The sequence below is a fragment of the Ictalurus furcatus genome, chromosome 3, assembly GCF_023375685.1.
Source record: "Ictalurus furcatus strain D&B chromosome 3, Billie_1.0, whole genome shotgun sequence".
NCBI lineage: Eukaryota > Metazoa > Chordata > Actinopteri > Siluriformes > Ictaluridae > Ictalurus > Ictalurus furcatus.
This window is the reverse complement of record NC_071257.1, coordinates 12701722-12723441: the sequence shown is the minus strand read 5'-3', so window position 1 is coordinate 12723441 and position 21720 is coordinate 12701722. Positions and strand designations below refer to the sequence as shown.

Sequence of the window (21720 nt, the reverse complement as noted above, 5' to 3'; positions counted from 1 at the left end):
CCCTGCGCGCTCTGTTTGCCCACAGCACAGGAAGCTTCCAGTAAGCTATTTTTGTGGTGTCAATGTCACAGCTGGACTTCACTGCAGAAGAAAGCAGCTCTTTCACTGAATTCAGGCTTCAAGCTGAAAGGCTGATTTGTGCTGGTCAAAAGTCTGAAGTTATACAGGCTGAGATGCTGTTGAGTCAGAGCTGAATACTGTGGTTACAACTATTTGCAATAACAATGCCTGGCTTGTATGTGGTAAATTAAATCTGGGGAACAAGCTCCACCTTCTTTCACTTGGCAAAAATAAGTTCCAGTTCGAACAAATTTGGGAAATTTTCATCTGTCAACATTAGAATTGTGTCGATCATTAGGAATACACAACAAACACTGACACTGGTAATTATGGCCAGCTGGAATAAATGGGCTAGAGAGGCTAAGCGCCAACCCACCCCATACCCCCCCCTTCCCCCCAAGATAAATAGATATATAGATAGATAACTAACTAACTAATTAGATAGATAGATAGATAGATAGATAGATAGATAGATATTTTTGTTTTTGTTTTTACTTTGGATGGAACCAAATCCACAGCACCGCCAATGGTCTTTAAAACCTATGCACCAAGTGAGGTCGATGAAGACAGGGTTTGAGATAGATCTTGTTGGTTTTTTTGGTCGTAAAGTAGTTTCATGCCTATATGACATATATCTATATGATGTTGCACAACCCTAATCATTATATAATTGTAATGCAGAGTTACTGAAAATTTGTTTTAGCTCTCCCATTCAATATCCTGACCAGCTGTCACTGCTGGTAATATGTAATATGGTAATATGGTAATAACACCAAAGTGTTACTTGGTGGTCCTTGATTAGGATTATGACCTAACCATTTCAGTTTCAGCAACTATGCAAAATTTTTGAAAACATGTTCGAATGCTTCTATTGAAGCATCTGAGACACTGTTATGTCTACAGACAACATTAAAGAAATATAGCTGTATACTGAGCTCTCAACATTCTAATATTAATTTAAAAAAAAAAAAGCTTTGCTGCTTAACCTTTGACAGGCCGCATGTCTTCCATGAGATGATACCCTGTTGAAACCAAACAAAGCCCTAACATCCACCCTGATGACACCCAATAGGTGACTTTCACTCATCTCTCACTCATCTGTCAGCATTACAACAGCTGCCAGTCTGCCTCACATATACAATCAGCATGTTGCAATCAGCATAGTGTAGCACCACACATTGTGAGACTTATCATTCAGAAAAAAAAACGAAGCAAAAGTATATCCTATATATATTGCCACTCTTGAATAAACACACCCGTTCTCATAGTGACTTACAGGAAGGAAGATAAGGCGTTGCGTGGCTGATCGGAACATAGCATGCCTGTAACAAGAGAAAAGGAGATACATGTTGGAGAATGTGGCACAGTAAGGTAAGAGGTGGTAGGAATGAAAGGTTGAAAGCAAATTTGGATGGTGAAGAAATAAGCAAAATCCTTAAACTATCCAAGATTAAGGAGGAAGCTAGGTCTAAAGTAGAGGAAATGCCATCTCACTTTTACAGGGTGTAGTATAAAATGACAAACGTGCAGGAGTTCAAAAACACCTCCGTACTTGCAAGGTAATTTGGGGACAAGCTTCGCAGTCACATTATAATGGCATGGAGAGAGGTCTATGTCCTGGAAAATACACGATCACATCCTAAACAGCGTTCATTTTAATGCGAACAACAATGTATACGACTATGTAGTAATATTATTAATCCATGAAGAAAATACTGTATACTGCTTAACTGTAACCCACTTTATCCCGGATGCCCAGGGTGTTCTTGTCGGGTCTTGGGCAGCTCTTAAAGGAGTAGGATGCTCGACGTCGGAGAGCTTCTTGAGTACAGTCAGTGAAGCTGTAAGCTCCTGGCAGGAGCATGGTCCCGCTCCGCATACACACAGTCCGGCTGTTGCGGCCTGTGTCCATAAACCCATAGGTCATTCTCACAGGACTGAGGCTTGCCTCCTCTATGAAATCACGAATGTGGTAACTGCCAGGGTATGGCGTGTTCTGGAAAAGAAGGATGGAGTGTGACAAAAAAGCATTATTGCATACATGTATATGAAACTCTAGGCTGAAAGAAAAATCTGACACTGATAACTGATGGCTGAGGGACATATTGTAGCAGATATAAACAAATTAGTCCACAATATTGTAATTCTACGTCTACGTAGTAGTATAACTAAGATATGGTTTGCACTCATGAACAGTTGATGTGACATGCCTACAGCATTATTTTCAGAAAATATATTGGAGCATGCAAAATGGTTTGATTGAGAACAAACATTATCTTGTATTTTTGAGGTTGCCCTAAACATAAATGATTTAGTTATTCGTAAATGGTGCATTTACATACTTTATGCAATTTAAGTATCACAAACACCAATATCAATTAATAAACAATTTATTGGGTAGCCCTGTTGCATAGTAAGATGGCTCTGAATTAAACCTTGTCACTTCATTCAATGGGACTAGTATGTTGCAGGAGTACAAGATATGACCTACCTTAACTGTGTCCTTCCACCAACCACTTCGGTCAGTCAGATTTCTCTCATCAGTCAGTTCTTTCTCATGACTCTGAAGAAACATGTCAGAACCGCCAGACACTAAGCATCTCAGTCAAAGGATTTTTGTTTACAACTGTACCAAAGCCTTTCAAAGCTTGCCCTGTAACATAATAAAAAGCCTACCCACACTGAAGCTGTTGAACATGAAACCTACCGTCTTTGCTCCTTTATTGCTGTGATGAGGGATGTCTCTTATCATTTTTGTAACCTTGCTGTGCCTTTTTCCTGTCATGGCTCCAGCTCTTTCCGCAACACTGGGGATCTTTGTCATGGCACGAAAGCGACACCTTCCTCTCACCCGTAACCGTTGCATAGGTACAGAAAATAGTCAGCAGGTGTTTAACTATTAATAAAGCCACTGGATGTGCATGTGCATGGACAATTTTTGGAACCATGTTCTAATGTACATCTACCTCACACCTCCAGGGTCGGGGGTTCGATTCCCACTGCAGCCCTGTGTGTGTGGAGTTTGCGTGTTCTCCCTGTGCTGTGGGGGTTTCTTCTGGGTACTCTGGTTTCCTCCCCCAGTCCAAAGACATGCATGGTAGGCTGATTGGCATGTCCAAAGTGTACATAGTGTATGAATGGGTGTGTGAGGGTGTATGTGATTGTGCCCTGCAATGGATTGTCACCCTGTCCAGGGTGTACCCCGCCTTGTGCCCCATGCTCCCTGGATAGGCTCCCCGTGACCCAGTAATGATAAATGGTATAGAAAATTGATAGATTGATGGATGTCATCACATATACAGTGCCCTCCACTAATATTGGCACCCTTGATAAATATGAAGGCTGTCAAATGTGTCTTTATTGTTTAACCTTTTGATCTTTTGATATTATCAACAGAAATTAAATGAAAACCTGACTGCCTCTCCCAGAAAGCTTAAAATGGGCCGTGGTTGGATCTTCCAAGAGGACAGTGATCCAAAACACAAAAATGGTTTACTGACCACAAAATGACCATCCCAGTCCCCTGACTTGAAACCCATAGAAAACCTGTGGGGTGAACTGAAGATGAGAGTCCACCAGCATGGACCTCGATATTTAAAGGATCTGGAGAGATTCTGTATGGAGTAATGGTCTCAGATTCCTTGCCATGTATTCTCCAACCTTATCAGGCATTATAGGAGAAGACTCAGAGCTGTTATCTTGGCAAAGGGAGGAAGTACAAAGTATTGACTAAAAGGGTTCTAATAATTGTTGCACACCTATATTTAACAAAGACATTTTTTGCTCATATTTACCAAGGGTGCCAATATTAGTGGAGGGCGTTGTAATGTAGGGTGATGTAATCTGAAACACAAGCCAATCCCTATCGACTTTGTTAATTAGGTACAATCCTATAACAGAGCAAAATCTATAATGTGACACTTCCTAATGCCGGAATTCTTTTATTTTTAACAGATTATACCACAATATAATGTTTTGTCACAATATGTTCAGTAGACATATTAGTAGACATACTATTGTTCTATTGATTCAATTCATATTTCTCTTGGTTAATATTGATTAGAAAACTTTTAAACCATATTGGTTCTTGTAGCAACATGTAACATAATGCAGTAATCAATGTGTGTGTTAATTTGGTGCACTAGACCCACGAGGATGCACTGTGCTCATCTCTCTTCCACTTGCATCATCTCTCTTCCACTAGCTTCTCTGGGAGTTTGAGGCAGAATGTTCTACTCTGTTGCTAAGCTACATGTAACACTTGTGACCAAGTAGCTACAGTGAGCTCTTATTGCCCTACACTGTAGTCACCCTTTTTCTTGTAGCAATGAACATAAACACACACACAAACAACTAAGGGCCCCAAAGCGCATGCTGTTTTAGTGCCCTTGTGGCATTGTTGCCATTTTAGATCCTCTGTAGTTTCCACTACAAGTGAAGAAGTTGCAGTTGTTTGGGCAAAGAATATCCCCTTAATATAATATAAATTCATTGAGTTTTATCAGCCTTCATCAGCTTAGATACTTCCCAAGACCACATATGAGTAAATATCCATTCCCATTTAATTATAAAATGTTCTATGTGGAGCAGAAGGAGAAAATGTTGAAAGGTCTTGGTCAAATGAATTTCTGCTGTAACTGAAAAATTCCACCTGAAATCTGATTGATTCGGTTAATAATCCAAGGGTTTCCACAAGTTACATCCACCTTTTGGTGTTGTCAAAACAAAAGGAGCAAAACACAAAAGGATGACGTGTACCAGGTTTGTCTTTTAAGAGTACTTTAATGAACGTTTATTTTGCTTTGACAAGGAGGCCGTACCCTCAATCCTATCCTGTGATTACACATAGTAATTTGACCAGTTGACTCAGAGATACATTGTATGATGATTTACAAATGAACAATTACTACAATAATTGTAAACATTCTGGTTGATGTAAGTGGATTGAAACTACTACTTAAAAACAAAACAAACAGAAAAAAAACAACCTAAAAGTAAAATAATAATCAGTTCAGGGATGCATAACGGCCAACATACTGAAGAGCTTCGAGTTCTCAAGGGCTTAAGGATGCTCTACAAACAAGGAAACCTTTCAATTCTGGGTTGTAAATTTTATTGGAAAACAAAAATATACAACTTGGAATGGATTATTTGAGGCATGACAATGATGTTAAGCTGTTTTAAAAAAAAAAAAAGGAAAAAAAAAGAAAGAAAAAAAAAGAGAGAAAGAAAACAAAAGTGAAAGTGAATAAACCATTAAAAAGCATCATAAGATTCAAACAAGTTCTCTGGTACAGAACAGCAGATACAAAAAGAGTTTATGTACGAGTATCTAGAAGATACACCCGTGTTGTTTTTTTTGTTTTTTTTTAATATATATTTTTTTCCATTTTGCAGTAGTGCAATGCTGATAAATTTCATATATTATATACTTTGTCCATAGTCCATGCAGAGTTACTCCTCTACATTGTTGCCCCGTCAACGTTGTTGCCGAATGGCAAGCCAGCTGACAGGTCTCTGCTCTTGCTACGCATCGGGTGGGGGGCAGACAGATGTGACGTGCAGGGTTTTGCGCGCCACCGCCCCCGAATCGCCGCAACAAGCACCTGATCGTGTAACCGCACCGTCACTCCAAAAAACACGATGACAGCAAAAGAAAGGGACATGAGGAGTTAGATCCTATGCAGTTTACATGCAGTTCCTTTGGACAGCCGGGAGGAAGAGGGGGGACTTAACGTTTTACAGATAAATTAAACGAAAAAAAGGCAAATTATTTATAGGAGAGAAAGAGAGAGAGGATCTGTACAGGGCTTTCACTTTGCCGTCATCATCTGTACAAACTCTGTGGAGGAGACAGAAAAAATATATATAATTATACAAGTTATTAGTCTCTACAGAACACGCATTGCCAGATTATATGTACACATTGTACATCTAAGTGAATCAGCAACAGTGTTCTACAGAAAGCTTCTTGTCCATGACTCACCACAGGTGTGAAGTCAGACTCACCTTCATAGTTCACCTGCCCGTCTCCATCAATGTCTGCTTCTCTGATCATCTCGTCGACCTCCTCATCAGTTAACTTCTCTCCCAGGTTCGTCATCACATGACGCAGCTCAGCAGCACTGATGTATCCGTTCCCGTCCTAGAACAGAGAGAATTCTGGGTCACAGAGGGCTCTCGGGTGATTAACCAGTACTGCTCACTCGTTTTGCTTCCAGGGTTTAAAAAACAAAAACACTAACAAAAAAAACCCTTTACCTTATCGAAGACACGGAATGCTTCTCTGATCTCCTCCTCGCTGTCTGTGTCCTTCATCTTCCTTGCCATCATAGTCAGGAACTCAGGGAAGTCTATCGTCCCATTTCCTATGAAGAGGAGCAGTTATAAAAACCACCAAGCGCTTTTGGTTCAAGATGACCAAAAAGACCAAAGGGGACGTGTGTGCGTGTGCGTTAGTGTATGTGTAAAAAATATATGTATATTTACCATCAGCATCTACTTCATTAATCATGTCCTGCAGCTCAGCCTCTGTTGGGTTCTGGCCAAGAGAGCGCATGACAGTACCCAACTCTTTGGTCGTAATGGTGCCATCTCCATCCTTGTCAAAGAGTGAGAATGCCTCTTTGAACTCTGCAGACAGGAAAAGGACAGAAAAAAAAAACAAGTCTAAACTCTCAAATACATACAAAACACAGAGGTAAGCCCAGCTCATTAGGAAAGGTTTGTCAGCATACTTGTACCTGACAAGTAACTAAAACTGGCCAGAGCAAAATCAATACATTCCATTAAAGAGTACTTTAACAGTGGTAAAACGTGCCAAACACTATAGTTCTCATCCAAATGCAACAACACACTGAGTGCACCAGTACTCCAATCAGCAGCTTAGTTTATAATTCTGGTCATTAATCTAGGAGAATATTTGGACAGGTTGAAGGAGTCAGACAGTACACAGACGACAGACACATACAGCAAGGAGTAGCAGGAGTGGAGAAAGCTGATGGAGCTGAAGTCACAGCATGAGCCATAACAATCTGTGGCATAAGGCAGCATCTCAGCACTACGATAACCATAACCTCCACCTCCAGTTTCAACATGCATTAGTCACACACTAGTGCATGCCTACGGTGGAGGGTGGGGAACAAAATCCAACACTTGCAACTCTGCCTCATAGCAATGAAACATCACTGCAAAAATTGGTGTTATGCAACAAGCAACCATTACTGCTGGGCCAATTGTGTAACTAAATGTTACTTATTGGATTTCCCTATCATGAGAAGGCAGTCCCCCACCTAAGATGAACATACAGCAACAAGGCTGGCTTCAACAACTCGGCGCAGGTCTGAGTGCTGAACCGCAACTCCACCGCTTCAGAGAATCTTCGCAATAAGTCATAACCAAAAGATCACCTCATTCTTCTGTACAGCACCAACCCTAGTTCAATGGTCAGGGTGACCTCACTCTGTTCCTATGGAGACAAGCCATTGAACCTTGGACCATATAAATCCAGAACCTAATTTCACTGAACTGACAGGATATTGTTTTGTGACCTCACAGGTCCACGATTTTCCTCCCCACCCACTTTTTTTTTTAACCTTACTAAGCAACATGGAAACACAGCTGTGACCTCACAACATCTCCTGGGTCACGCACCAACATTTGTGGCCATGTCCCAACAGGCAACCCACCCTGACTTCACCGTCACTATGGAGACAGACCACTGCAACCCAAATGATGCTTTTTTTGGTGTAGATTTTCCACCACGACCATCCTTCATTCCCAATTAGCTGCTTGAACGATGGACCTGATAAGACGAAGCCTTAAAAGGCCACAACGTATAGCACAGACACAGACGACCGAGTATTCCAAGTTAATATTTTGGGCGAAGGCATCTCTCTCATACAGCCAATTAGGGCCAAAAATGCCTGGCATGCCACTTACAAAAAAATTTAAAAAATACAACACCAAGTGCCTTGACGACTTGCATTTGAACAAGAAAAAGTTCAGACTTGATAAGCTGCTACTCTAACAATCCAAATATTACTCGGCGAGATGAGCGCTGCAAGAAAAACGAAGTCATCTCGTTCAAACGAAATAGGAGTAACATTTCCAGAGAAGACACTATAAGCGGACACACCCTAGCCATTCTTCAACCTGCTCTCCTACAGTCCAATGTGTGCTCGATATTAAAAACACTAAATATAAAAAAAATAATAAAAAGATAAAAGTACAGGAAGAGACTCCTTTCTCGGAGTGTTTACAGGGCACCGTCATCACTGCAGCAGTTGCAGCTCATCCATTCATTTAAGGCACTGCCATAAAAGGGAAAAGCATAAATCCAACGCAGAGAGGGAGAGAGAGAGAGGGAGGGGTGGAGGACAGAAAGAGAGGAAAAGCACGGAGATCCACAGCAGCAGCCACGTGTGCGACGGCAAAACGCTTACCGGCAATCTGCTCCTCTGTCAGCTGGTCGGCCTGAAGGGGGGAAAAAAGAGAGAGAAAAACTATATGGTTAAACCCGCTTCAGATTAAAATCACAACCTTTCCAAGGGGCTCAATTATATAATAATAATAATAAATTTAAAAAAGGATCCCTATTAAGTATAGAGTGTACTACCCACGCTGTGGACGGCAGTTAGTTAATATTTCGCGCTAGTAAACGACATATCCAAGACGCTGAGAATAACAGACGAGTTAGGGATCGAGTCCTGGACGTGACGCGCTCGTTAACTGGAACCGCGCCGGAAAACAGCGCAGTCTGCTGCAGCCAGTGGCGCAGTAACACTCCTCCGGTCAGGAGGGCTTTATTCACTACTACAAATGTCTGCAGGATGCTACAGACATCCAAGACAAGTTCACATAATTAATCTACACGCTTAAAAAGCTGTATGACCGCCCATACGCTACAATAAAAGCAAGCAAGACTGCACAGCAATGCGTCAGTGGCCAGAAAATTATAACCGCGATCATTACGGATGACATTTTGTAAATCCGTTACACTGTACACAATACAATTAATAGGCTATTACATATACACATTATACACCCAGATTTTAATAACCTGTGTAGGTGAGGGAAGCGCAGTCTGCTCAATGCTGCAGGTTAAAATAAAATTAAAAAACAAGCATGCTTGTCTAGAACAATATACAATTGCCTTACAAAAAAGGTCAAACCGTCTACTTGTACAACATTAGCACCGTGGAAACAGAAATGATGATTTTTTTTTCTTTTTTTGCGCGCGCGCAACATGTAGCAGTTATTCTAAACGAAATGACCAAATGAGAAGGGGGGGGAATTTTATATATATATATATATATATATATATATAGTTTCTGAAAGACAATATGAGAATTGTATCATTTTACACGAAACTATATTGTAGCATTAGGGTAACGCCAGTATAACTTACCATCGCGCTGTTTAATGAAATGTAGTTCCACAAGTCCAAGGGGTTCGCAGCTGGCAAATAAACAGGATGCAATAGAAGAGTGCCTGGCGCGCCTTTAATGGTCGCTTTGAAACTCCTCCCAGTTCTCGCTGCGTCCGCCAGCACACTTCCTTCTGGACCACAAAGGATGGGCGCAAACGCTCACGTTTTCGGAGTTTAACGATGCAGTAAGGTTCAGCTTGAATTCCAGGTGATTTCGCGTAATCTTAGAGATAAACGTGTGCGAAAAAGGAAGCACAGGTGTGCGTTTAGAGTGGGAACTAGCTCCCGGCGGACTTATACATTCTGCTATTGAGTGATGCGTCGGGCGCAGCACAGCACGTTGTAGTGAGCAAAAGACGCTCCTGATTGGTGCGCTCGTACCTGCAATGCGTCACTCGCGCGGAGCTTCGGTGGTGCATGCAGAGTCAGTCTATAGGCTGCATGAAGCGCCCCAGCCACAGCACACACGCTACATGGACGTGGCGGGACAGTTCACAGCATATGTCCGGGAAACCACTCGTTGAAATAAGCTGCTGTACACTCAGGATGTGAAACTGTTTATATTTCCCATGTTTAGTCAAACATTTGGCAAGAATGCCCAAAGAATAACCAATTACAAGAGATATCTGATGAATTATTATGAGGTCTTAAATGCCTGAGATCATTAATTATGACTGCACACTTGAGGCTATCCATGCATATCCATAGCATAATATCTAAAACTGCACATTTGGGTGCCCATAAAATGATGAATGCTTTATAGTACTGGATTAAATGAATCAAGCAGTGTTTGTGTAGTGCAATTAGTTTTTAATTTCCTGCATTTGGCAATGCTGGCCTGCGGGATGCTGCCCATGCAGTCAGTGATGGGGTGGGGGCTGGGACTAGAGCAGATGTCAGCAAAGAGATGAAGTGTTTAAAGCTGTATGTGAATCTGATCTTCCAAAACAAACTAAAACACAAGGTTTAGGGTAATTCCCAGCAAGCATTTTATGTGGCATTGCGGAAGCATTCATGACATGAGTGTGTGGATGTGTGATGTGTCAGATGTGGTCTGTGGACTAGCAGCAGCAGGCCTGTGGGCTTACTGTGCTCTGAGGAGTCAGCATTATCTGCTGCTGTGAACCTCCATGCTTCACTGCACAGATTTCTCTCTCGCACCCACCGGCCACCTGTCTCTGTACAGAACTCAGTGTCCAAACAGGTGAGAGAGTAAACACTAAGGAGGCATTCAGTCCCCGTATAGTTCAGCCTTAAGCTCTGTTTACACTTTATTCAAACAATATTCTCATACACACGCATAAATGACAACAGCAAAGTTTCTGGTGCATTGCATGCCATAGTCGTGTAATCACAGTGCTCACATAATTCACAGGTAAAAATGCTCACAGGTGCATTTATTCAGTTAAGATATTGAAGCTCTTTCCACAGAGTCTCCTTCTCACGGAGACAGGAAGCACAACATTTACACCTCACACCGCACCCATGTTCAAATGTAGCTCTAACTTCCTACTGCTAAAACTAGGGGTTTTATCATTACATTATAGGAAATAAACGCATAAGGGCGAGGCTGGTATTCGCTAATCTTCATCTTCTACAGAGTGGAGATCAGTCACTCAAATATGGTCATGGATATTATTATGAAATGCAAGAATGAAATATCATACAAACCTCTTTATGTTAGTCACAAAGTGTAAAAGTCATTAGATTCTTGTTATAAGTTAATGCAGTTATGCAAAAGATACTGTTTGACATCTCAGTGTGATGTGTTAACATCTACAACGGTCTTCATGCAAACTGAATAGTTTGTATTACGTATTAACTTGGACCTGCTGATTAATCAGTTCATGAATGCTTTTTTGGATCCACCAGCTACATTGTAGTAGTAATGGATTTTGTCCTTTGGACCCCATTGCACCGTGGGGACTTTTTCCTGATTGATCATGATCATAAGTCAGATGTTTCTAGAACATTGCCTTCCTGGTATACATTTCCAGGATATACAACCCTGAATCCAAGTTCTGTGATCTGAAGTGACTTGTTTCTGAGTACGGTACACATCCCTTTGTGTTTTGATACACATGTCCCTATTTCTATGCCTATATGCATTAAAGAACAAGGATTTGCAGGTCTCTGTTGAGTTGTGTGCTTTTTATAGGCTATCTGAGATGGTCATGAAAGGGCTAGTGATGTGTAAAGAATTGCAGCATTTCATCCCAGTTTATGTAACATGTGCTAGCATGACTTTATGCAGTACACATACATTAAGCTCTACTGTATGATGTGCTTATCCTTGTATAGTCATGGATGAAACACGAAGATTAATATACTGTATATGGGTTTGAGTGTAAAGGCAAATGTTCATGTCTATGCTGTTCTAAATACATTCTGTTCCTGAAGTGACTCACTCTCTTCAGCTCTACAAATGTATTTCTCTGTTCTCTGCTAGGCTCTAGTCTCTTGGAAGGCATGTCTGAATGTGCCACTGCAACGGGAAACAAGTCTGTATTTGCGTTAGAACAATACAGAAGACAGAGTAGACAATGTTCAGGTTAGGGCAAGCCCAGGAGATAGGCAGGGTCAGACATTGCAGATTCCTGCCTTCAAGTGTGCATGTGACCCCATTCTGCAGAGGATGCTGCTGATGTGTCCTCATACGAGGGAGCATTGAGAATTGGGATAGAGAGCAGCTCTAAGCTGGTTCCTCTAATCACGGTCACCTTAGTATGGCCTCTTAAATGCCCTTTCCCCCTTTTGTAGGTGCGGCTGCTCTTAAATGACGCTGGAGTCAATGCCTGAGGTTCGGATTCATAAGTGTAAGCAGAGGTCACGCCATCTTTAATATATGAGGCCTCCCAATGAGCAGGGGTCAGGTTGGTTTTCACAAGTCTTGGATGAGCCTGTGCTACAATACTTTGCCGTTGTTTGTAAGTGGACATAGCTGCACTTAAGCTCCTAAATGGCATTTTCTATGTAATTTTCAACTAGTAACAGCAGGTGTATGTAAACCATATGCATATTCCAACAAAATGTGTCTATTTCTCTAAATATTCTCCACATTGGCTAACATTCAGAATGGCTCAGTACGGTACAATAAGTATCTGATGTCGGATACAAGGCGGCAGATAGAGCACCAAAATTTGGCCAAAGGTTTCCAGAGATGATGTATGCAGATGATAATCTTCTGTGACATGAAAGAGCTTTGTTCAGGACCTTAGCAAATTTATGGCTTTACAGCTCCATAACGATAGCCTGAAGTGTGCGAAGTCCAGTAGCATGCTAGTAAACATAGCAAGCTGTTCAGTACTATTACAGCTCTTCAAACTGGTTGAGCTTAGTACTGGTCTTTCATTTAAAAACCAAAAGAGAGATGTCTGCGGGACCTGGGGGGATTCATGTGTGTGTGCGTGTGTGTATGAAGGAAGGAATGTGTGTAAGCACATGCAGTGCCCTGCCCTTGACCCCCTCTCCCTGTGTGGGACTTTCTCTGCAGTGCAGGACTGCAAACTATTGATGATCTAATCTTGCAGGGAAGAACACACACGCACCCATCCACACACGCACACATATGCTCCCACACATGCACACACACTCTCAGTGCAGCCATGCTGCATAAACAGACCAAGAGCTGCAGAGGTTGCAGGTGTCAGGAGATTGACTGCTCCTTTCCACAAACACTGCTGCATGCTGCCACACTGTGCTCAGATTTGGGAACTGCGCTCAACGTGATTGAATCATCTTTAAAGGAACTCTTTAGCATTTTTCAACCTTATCGCCACCTACTGCATCTGTTGTGTATGTGTGATTGTCACAGAAAAGAATTTGAACGTTTCTGTGTAATGAGAAAAGAACATTACAAATGTACTTATAATGGAAGCCTAAGCAGCTAAGTGAATTTCTCCAATAAATGTTTAAAATACACAGTGCAAGACAGATTTCTCACTGGAGCTTCTATTTTTAATATTTCATCCAACTTTCAATATAAAGTAAAAAGCAATTCCAGTTCTAGAAACTGAGGCATGTCCATCGTTACTTTGTGAAACTTACATAAACTCTGTTGATTTACACTGTTCACACATAAGCACAAATTCCTTCCTCTGACAATGAAAATATCTGAAAATATCTCTGAAAAGAGGGATTATACAGATTTATAGCTGAATTTTACTTAAAAATACTTACTTTTTTTTTTTTTTAGGAACTTATGAAATGTTCTACAAAAATATGTATTTATTTATATAACATTTATGATTATTAACTGTATCAGCAAATGCCCTTTCACAATTACACCAAATAAACAAATAAACGTGTTGAAATGACCGTCTATGATAATTGCATTTACTGTATGCTTCCAACAGAATAAATAGAAATTAGGTTAAAACATTGCAACATTGCAATAACTGCAAGAATGAAATGAAATGAAATGAAATGAGTGTATATTTAAATGTATTCTATATAGGGTCAATGGACAAACATTGCATATATATAGATATTTTATGCAGCTATAAACATTCAGTACATCAATACATGCCTGAATGTGTAATTAATCTATTTTACATTTGATTTTACATGTGAAGTGCACAGTTTAAAAAAAAAAATTAAATAAAAATAATATAGCAGTCATTAATATTTTATAGATATTTCCTTTTATATATTTATCTTCTCTTCCTCTACATACATACAGCTGCAGTCATGAGTGCAGGTGGCAGAAATGGGACAAACTGGATTGTGAGATTTGTTTCTGGGTGTGATGTTGTCAAGGATACGTGGGCTGCAGTGGCTCTTATAGTGCAGGGCAGGATTGCTGTAGTTGAAATGAGAGCTGAAATGCTCCTGTACATATTCTGGCAGTAAGTGAGGAATTCTTAACAGGGAAAAACAGAAAGAGGAAGAAAGAGGATTTTACACCCTTCATATATATATATATATATATATATATATATATATATATATATATATATATATATATATATATATACATACACACACACACACACACACACACACACACACACACACACACACACACATGAAGAGATAAACTGATGTAAGAGCAATCCATTTAAGCTTTTGCTTTTCAATGTGGCGAGTTGTCCTCATGTCACAAATGAAAAGCAAATGTGTTTCAGGTTTTCCCCCATGGTGCTTGCTTTTCTATCTGCAATGTGTGTATGTATAAATATATACATAATAATATACACAATAATATAATGTATGTATACACACACACACACACACACACACACACACACCTGTTCAATGTTCCATATGGCCAGTAGTGGCACATTCAACACTAAAACTAATTTGATGTTCATTAAAGTGTCCCCAAATTGCAAGCAATTTGCAAGAGTACATATTAAAAACATGTAAAGTGGATTAACTCTGCAGGGGAAAATACAGTATATGTAGGTGTGTACAGTATATCACTGTGCCAAATGGACAGTGATATACTGTCTTATATAGTTATTATAGTTACATATCAGTTTGTATGTATGGAGAATATTCCATGGCAGATAGAAAAGCAAGCACAATGGGGGGAAACCTGACATACAACACATTTGCATTTGTGACATGAAGACAACATGCCAGCATAACTGGATTGCTCTTACATCAATTTATCTCTTCAGTGAAAAACAATTAGCAAGATCTTGTTTTTTTCTTAACAATTAATAATGCTGACTTCACATACAAAATTGAATATATGGTAATTTCCTGTTGCATTGCATTTCACTTTCACCAGTGCGTCCCAGGTGTGCCACACTGAAATGCAATCACTGTCCAATAACAGCCCTAAGCCATACTTGACGGCATAGTTCCAGTCCAGGATGCTTGAACAGCCTTTATATTTTACATTGATTTTTCATTTCTTTCTCATTGAACCCTTAATCACAAAGCTTTAAGAAAGACTACTAAAACATGATGAGTCTTAATATGGATTTTAAAAAATACTTCACAGCAGGACTAATGCTATCAAAATTTTAAGCTTATTTTCAGTGAAGTTGAATCTTCAGATATCAAAAAGGAGGCCTGATGGATGCTTTAATAAAAAATAAAAAATCAGTTGAAAGCTCTCACATGTACTGCTTATGGCAGTAGGAATGGCTGTTCTGCTCTACTCTGTTTATTCCAGGCATCTTGCTGAGTAAGTAACAGATTAATATTACCATCTACTGGATATTTCAGGTGAACATATTATACACATTCAAGATATTACAAGTGAGGAGCAGGTCAACATCCATCCATCCATCCATCCATCCATCCATCCATCCATCTTCCATACCACTCATCATACACAGGGCCACGGGGGAGCCTGGAGCCTGTCCCAGAGAACTCAGGTCACAAGGTGGGGGGACACCCTGGACAGAGTGCCAACCCATCACAGGGCACAATCGCTAATCAACCTCCAACACATGTCTTTGGCATGGGGGAAGAATCTTAGTGTACCTGGAGCACAGGGAGAACATGCAAACTCCATGCACAGAGGGAGGAGGTGGGATTCAAACCCCTAACCCCAGAGGTTCCTGCTGTGTTTTAGGACAGTTTACTACAAACAGTTATACCCTCTGTAAATACTGGAATGGCAAGGCCAATTCATTTGTTTGTGTTATACACTGAAGATATCTGGGTTTGAGATCAAAAGATGAATATGAGACAATAGATCAGAATTTCAGCTTTCATCTCATGATATTTACATCTAGAAGTGTTAAACAACTTAGAACATGCTGTCTTTTGTTTGAACTCACCCATTATACAAGTGACCATATAACAATATTGTAACATGTGACCGACAGGTGTTTCTTGTTGCCCAGGATTGTTAGATTGATTGTTTAAACATTTAATAGCTCTGCATGTCTACTCTTGGTTTGAGACCTGGTTTTTGCCTGTAAAGACTGCATTTGTTGTTAAATAGGATAAACTATCATGAACACCAGATAGCTGTCTATGGGAGAACAGCAAGCCTTTTTGAAGCTGAGAAAAGAGGGGAAATTGATGACATCAGAGTCATTGCATTCATTTGTAAACAATACTTCTCACTGTAGAATGTGATGTTTCAAATTGTTTGGAGATGACCTTATAACCCTTCCCAGATTTATGAGCAGCAACAATTGCTTCTCTGAGATCATGGCTGATGTCCTTTCTTCTTGGAATGATGTAGACACACATCAGAAAGCCAAACTGCTAAATATTCTGCTTTTGTAGCGGTAGTCTCACTTCTTGATGATTAATTAATATTGCACATTTCATTAGTAACACCTGGTAAATTTACAATTATGGTACTCTGTGTGTATTTGTGTGTGTGATTAGCTGATCATGAAGTGCAGTGTGCTGTGTGTATGTCACACTCACTCTCCAGTGACAGTTTTCCTGTGACAGCAGCAGAAGAAGGCCAGAGCAGCCAGCAGCAGCAGGAGGAGGAGGGCGATAACGATGCCCAGGACCAAACCAAGAATCAGGGGCTTATTATCTTCCCGAGTTGTAGCATCTATCACACTTGGTTTATTATGAACATCCCGGTCTGAGACAAAGAAACAAGTTCACTATTACTCTTCTGGCTTCATAAATAGGGCCTGATTTTTTTTTTCTTGGCAAAAACAGCAATACTATTTCTTGATTAAGACATTATTATAGCTACAAACAACAACTTTGCACTTTTGTAAAATAATAGCTCCTACAATAAGTACTTTTTAAAAATAACGGCTAATAACATACTCTATGATTGGAAACTTGACTTTCAATAACAATCTTACCTAAAATGCAAGACTGTGCCTCTTTAATGTCAGTGCCATTACACACACATCTGTAGCCTCCATAAGTGTTGTAACACACAGCTGGATGTGTACATACACTCTCATTGGTGTGGCACTCATCTAGGTCTGAGAGAACAGCACAATTATGTTAGATAAACAACAAAACACGAAAATCTAGTAATAATGGGAGTGAACAGATGTGTTTATATAGTGCATGTCTTATGTCATGTTTATTGTCCTAAACTAAATTAAGCATCATGTTTAATTTTATGAGGGCTGGAATCATAAAACTAGCCTGTAAGCCATTTTACACATTTTTAAAAAAACTCTTTCACCTCCTACATAGACTGATGTGATGCCGTAGTAGTGACCGACTCGGTTCAGGTAATCCATGATGTACCAATGAGGAGTGTCACTGGACACATTGATTCTGTGCTCATTCCCTGAGTTAGGTAGGAATATTTTGGCACTGTAAAATTTGTTCTGGAAACCCATAGATAGGATTTGCTCCAGCTGTAGAAGAATGAATTATTACAGTCATTAGTTTTATGATGCATTCCAGATGCTGTTGCCTTGATAATGAGATATAATGTTTTTCTGAAATCAATCCAAGTTACAGTGGGATTAATTAGGCTTTGAAAACATGAAACTAGACAGAGTGAATAGAAAGTCCATTCTGACTTTCAGTCCAGAGAAACCTCCTAAGGCATAGAAACAACTGAGACTCGGATCACAATTCAGGCTGTACTCCACCCCTCAGGTCTGCTCTCACCTGTTTCTGTTGCTGTTGTTCAGTCTTTTGACTGCTCCAGGTGACAGAGACATTAAACATATTCCACCCTGAAAACAAGAGGCAACCTTAATATTATATTTTAAAAAATAGCACAGTATAGCTGCTGTTCAGGTATTCCATAAGACCTAGGTCTGTGACATACTTCTTGGAAGTCTGGCAGTATTAGTGTTTTTTAATTGACACCACAACGGCAGGTATCATTATCAACTACTATTTCAGTTCTTATAGTAATTACATTTTTAATTTATTTATAATCATAAGCATAATTGACTGGTCATTTGAATTGAAGGGGTTTAAAATGATTCCAGGTACCTGGATGTCTTTCTTATATCTCAGTGGTAGTGAGTGGCTTTTAAGGAAAGCACAGGTGTTGGTTATTGAAGTATATACCAATCAGCCATAACATTAAAACACCTGTCTAATATAGTGTAGGTCCCTCTTGTGCCCTCATAACAGCTCTGACTCATTGAGGCATGGACTCCACAAGACTTCTAAAGGTGTGCTGTGGCTCTGGCACCAAGACTTTAGCAGCAGATCCTTTAAGTCCTGTAAGGTGTGAGGTGGGGCCTCCATGGATCAGAATTGTTTGTCCAGCACATCTCACAGATGCTAGATCGGATTGAGATCTGGGGAATTTGGAGGTCAACACCTTGAACTTTTTTTCATGTGCATGTCATGGCAGGGCACATTATCCTGCTGAAAGAGGCCACTGCCATTAGGGAATACTGTTGCCATGAAGGGGTGTACTTGGTCTGCAACAATGTTTAGGTAGGTGATACATGTCAATGTAACATCCACATGAATGCCAGGACCCAAGGTTTCCCAGCAGAACATTACCCAGAGCATCACACTTCCTCCACCGGCTTGCCTTCTTCCTGTAGTGCGTCCTGGTGCCATCTCTTTTCCAGGCAAGCAATACACATGCATCCACATGATGTAAGAAAAAAAATGTAATCCATCAGACCAGGTCACCTTGTTCCATTGCTCCATAGTCCAGTTCAGATGCTCACGTGCCCATTGTAGGTGCTTTTGGCAGTGGACAGGGGTCAGTATGGGCACTCTGACCGGTCTGCTGCTACACAGCCCCACACATAGCAAGCTGTGATGCACTGTGTGTTCTGACATCTTTTTATCTGTATTTTCTCAAACAGTTGTAACTCATGAGTGCTTGCATGGATTCGCACAAAATTTGCATATTGTTCCACATACTGCATTCGCACATATTGACATATACTCCTGACCTGAGATTCTGAGGTCAGATGCAAAGATTGGGGAGTGGTCATACTTAGAGGGTCGAGCTAAGGTCAGATATCTGTTTCTCAGGAACTATAAGTCTGATCCAGCTAAAACTGGTGCTGCATATATGTGCTAATTGATTAGTGGATTTCGGATAATTAATTAATTAAATATCAAGGCCACCATCAGCCAACAAGATTTCAGCAGGCATTTGCTTGCAGCAAGGTTAACTTTGAGCTATCGACATGAGATTGAATGGTAGGTGTTCAGGCAGTGACCCTAATAACTGATGCAGTCTCACTCAAAATTGGCTACTGCACACAAAATTCTCTCTCTTGATAAATAAGGTGTGGAAAGAAATGTCTGTTTTAGCTTTTTGCGATTGCTGAAACTATAGAACATGAGAGAACATCTCAGGAGAGTGTGAAATGCCATAATTATCAAAAACATGTTGACATTTATAAACATATCATGTGCCACCACATGTCAATCAATTCTTAGGAGATGGAGCTGGTTTACTCAAATATCTGAAATTCATGATTGGTCATATGGATTTGAACCGAACTGTAAATACAAGTTCAGTACAAGATGTCTGAGGACATGTGCAAAGACTGGGGTGTGGACATACAGGGTGGAGTTTAAGGCCAAATAGTTGTTTCTTATGTACCATAAGGCTGATCAAGCTGGAATTTGGTATGGTGCATTTCTGTGCTAATCTGTACGTGGATTTCTCATGATCCCTAATTACTGAAAAAACATGGCTGCCATTGGCTAATCAAGATTTAGCAGGCATCTGACAAGGTTTCCATTAAGCTATCATCATGAAACTTGAATGTTAGTTTCAGGAAGAGACCTAGTAGTAGACCTGATGTAGTCTCGCTCAAATTGGCCATCGGTGGCCGCTTTTCATATTAATTCGTAATAGCTGTTTCTCAGGAACCAAAAGTTCAACTGAGCTGCAATTTGGTGTGCTGCACTGATCTGCTAATCTGTAACTAGATTATTAATCATCACTGAATTACCATAGCCACTTTTAGCCATTCAGCTTTCAAAAGGTATTTTAAACAACTAGCATTGAGCTATCATCACAAAACTTTGTTCATGTTTGTTCAACCATCTCTTTATAGCTCTAGGTATATTGCCAAGAACTGGCCACTTGGAGTGCTATTTGCAAGGAGTGCCTGTACCCCACAGATCACTACTTGTGGCTATTATTATTATTGTTGTTGTTGTTATAATGTATTATTATAATTATTATTATTATTGATCTATAACAAATTTAAGAGTAGTGTTATAAAGATTTTGTCATGTTTTAACAGGTTCTGTTAAGGCAAATGACACCTCAAGGCAAGGGGCCCATGCATGAAATTTTCAGGGGATGCAAAATTCCTATCTGTGCCTCTGGTTCTACAACTAAGTGAGGATGCCTGGACAATTTACTGTAGAAGTCTAGTCTTTTTTGTGTGTATATTTCCTTGCCAAGAACAAATAACAGAGTTTTCACTTCATGAATGTGACCTTGACCATATGTTAGTAGCTTATAAATGCTCCTTGCTACATCACATTTGTCCTCTGGCCATTCTTGTCAACTGAGTGACCAAGGTGTCCTGACAGTACTCCACTTAGTTGAACCATAGTTTCATAAACAACCTTTCATTTTTCTTCCTTACATTCCAGGTGTCTAGCTTCAGAACTAATGGAGACTTCATGGCAAAGTCATCACTAGCCTTTAACAGACTTTCAGCACTCAGTTAGGGCAAGACTCTGTCATCCAACTCCCTTAGAGCCTGGCAGAATAAATAACTCGGTATCCTGAATTCACAAGAATTTACAAGAAGTTATAAAATTATGAAATGTATTATGCTCATCACTCTGTATCCACAGAGCCAAGGATGCTACACACCAACACTAACAATGGTTCACATGATTTATCTAACGGCACAGTCAAAAGTGATGAGAGTAGTAAAAAGTCAAACAGTAGAATTATTGTCACCCAGTGTGTGCATATGAGATCGAAGTCACAGTTGCAAGGTGAGGACTTTGTAACACAAAGTACACAAAGAAAGACTCTACCCATTCTGAAGGAAACCACCTTTGTGCTCTGGAATGTAAGGAAGTAGAACTACATTTTAACACAGTGCAAATGGTTTGGATACTATGGTTGGAAATGTTACAAATAAAAATATTTATTGGCACCAATAAATAACTATAACGTAACATATTTGCCCAGTGTTATTAATATTCATGTAACTATATTATATTCAGATAATAAATGATGCTGCAGTCTTAGAAGGTTAATGGATTTTTTTTTTATGCTATATGGGTGCTAACTGAAAAAAGGTTTTGAGAACTCAAGCCTTACCTGTAGGATTTGGAGAGTCACCTTAAAATACAAAACACCAAAATTAAACATCAATAATACAGCTGAGAAACAAAATATATTTTAATAGCAATAT

General features: G+C 40.0%; 3 protein-coding genes across 4 annotated transcripts in view; all 3 read right to left on the bottom strand.

Annotated features, from left to right (window-relative positions):
* Positions 1-1592: 1592 nt before the first annotated feature.
* Positions 1593-2896, bottom strand: stpg4 (sperm-tail PG-rich repeat containing 4). The gene is made up of 2 exons (XM_053620812.1): positions 2552-2896; positions 1593-2056 (listed from the first exon to the last, which is right to left on the bottom strand). The coding sequence occupies exons 1-2, from the start codon at positions 2633-2635 to the stop codon at positions 1787-1789; spliced, it is 354 nt and encodes a 117-aa protein (XP_053476787.1). The 5' UTR covers positions 2636-2896; the 3' UTR covers positions 1593-1786.
* Positions 2897-4822: 1926 nt separating this feature from the next.
* Positions 4823-9691, bottom strand: calm2a (calmodulin 2a (phosphorylase kinase, delta)). Its single transcript, XM_053620811.1, has 6 exons — positions 9470-9691; positions 8505-8535; positions 6550-6693; positions 6322-6428; positions 6070-6205; positions 4823-5902 (listed from the first exon to the last, which is right to left on the bottom strand). Exons 1-6 carry the CDS (start codon positions 9470-9472, stop codon positions 5874-5876), a joined length of 450 nt encoding a protein of 149 aa, XP_053476786.1. The 5' UTR covers positions 9473-9691; the 3' UTR covers positions 4823-5873.
* Positions 9692-13472: 3781 nt separating this feature from the next.
* Positions 13473-21720, bottom strand: part of si:ch73-105b23.6 (fibrillin-1) — a 31903-nt gene continuing 23655 nt past the window's right edge. For both annotated transcript variants that reach the window (XM_053620809.1, XM_053620810.1), the window contains 6 exons: positions 21627-21647; positions 18008-18075; positions 17571-17748; positions 17236-17361; positions 16835-17003; positions 13473-14351 (listed from right to left, as the gene is read on the bottom strand). In XM_053620809.1, coding sequence (XP_053476784.1) covers positions 14135-14351; positions 16835-17003; positions 17236-17361; positions 17571-17748; positions 18008-18075; positions 21627-21647 — 779 coding nt within the window. In that variant the 3' untranslated portion in view covers positions 13473-14134. The remainder of the gene's footprint in view (positions 14352-16834; positions 17004-17235; positions 17362-17570; positions 17749-18007; positions 18076-21626; positions 21648-21720) is intronic.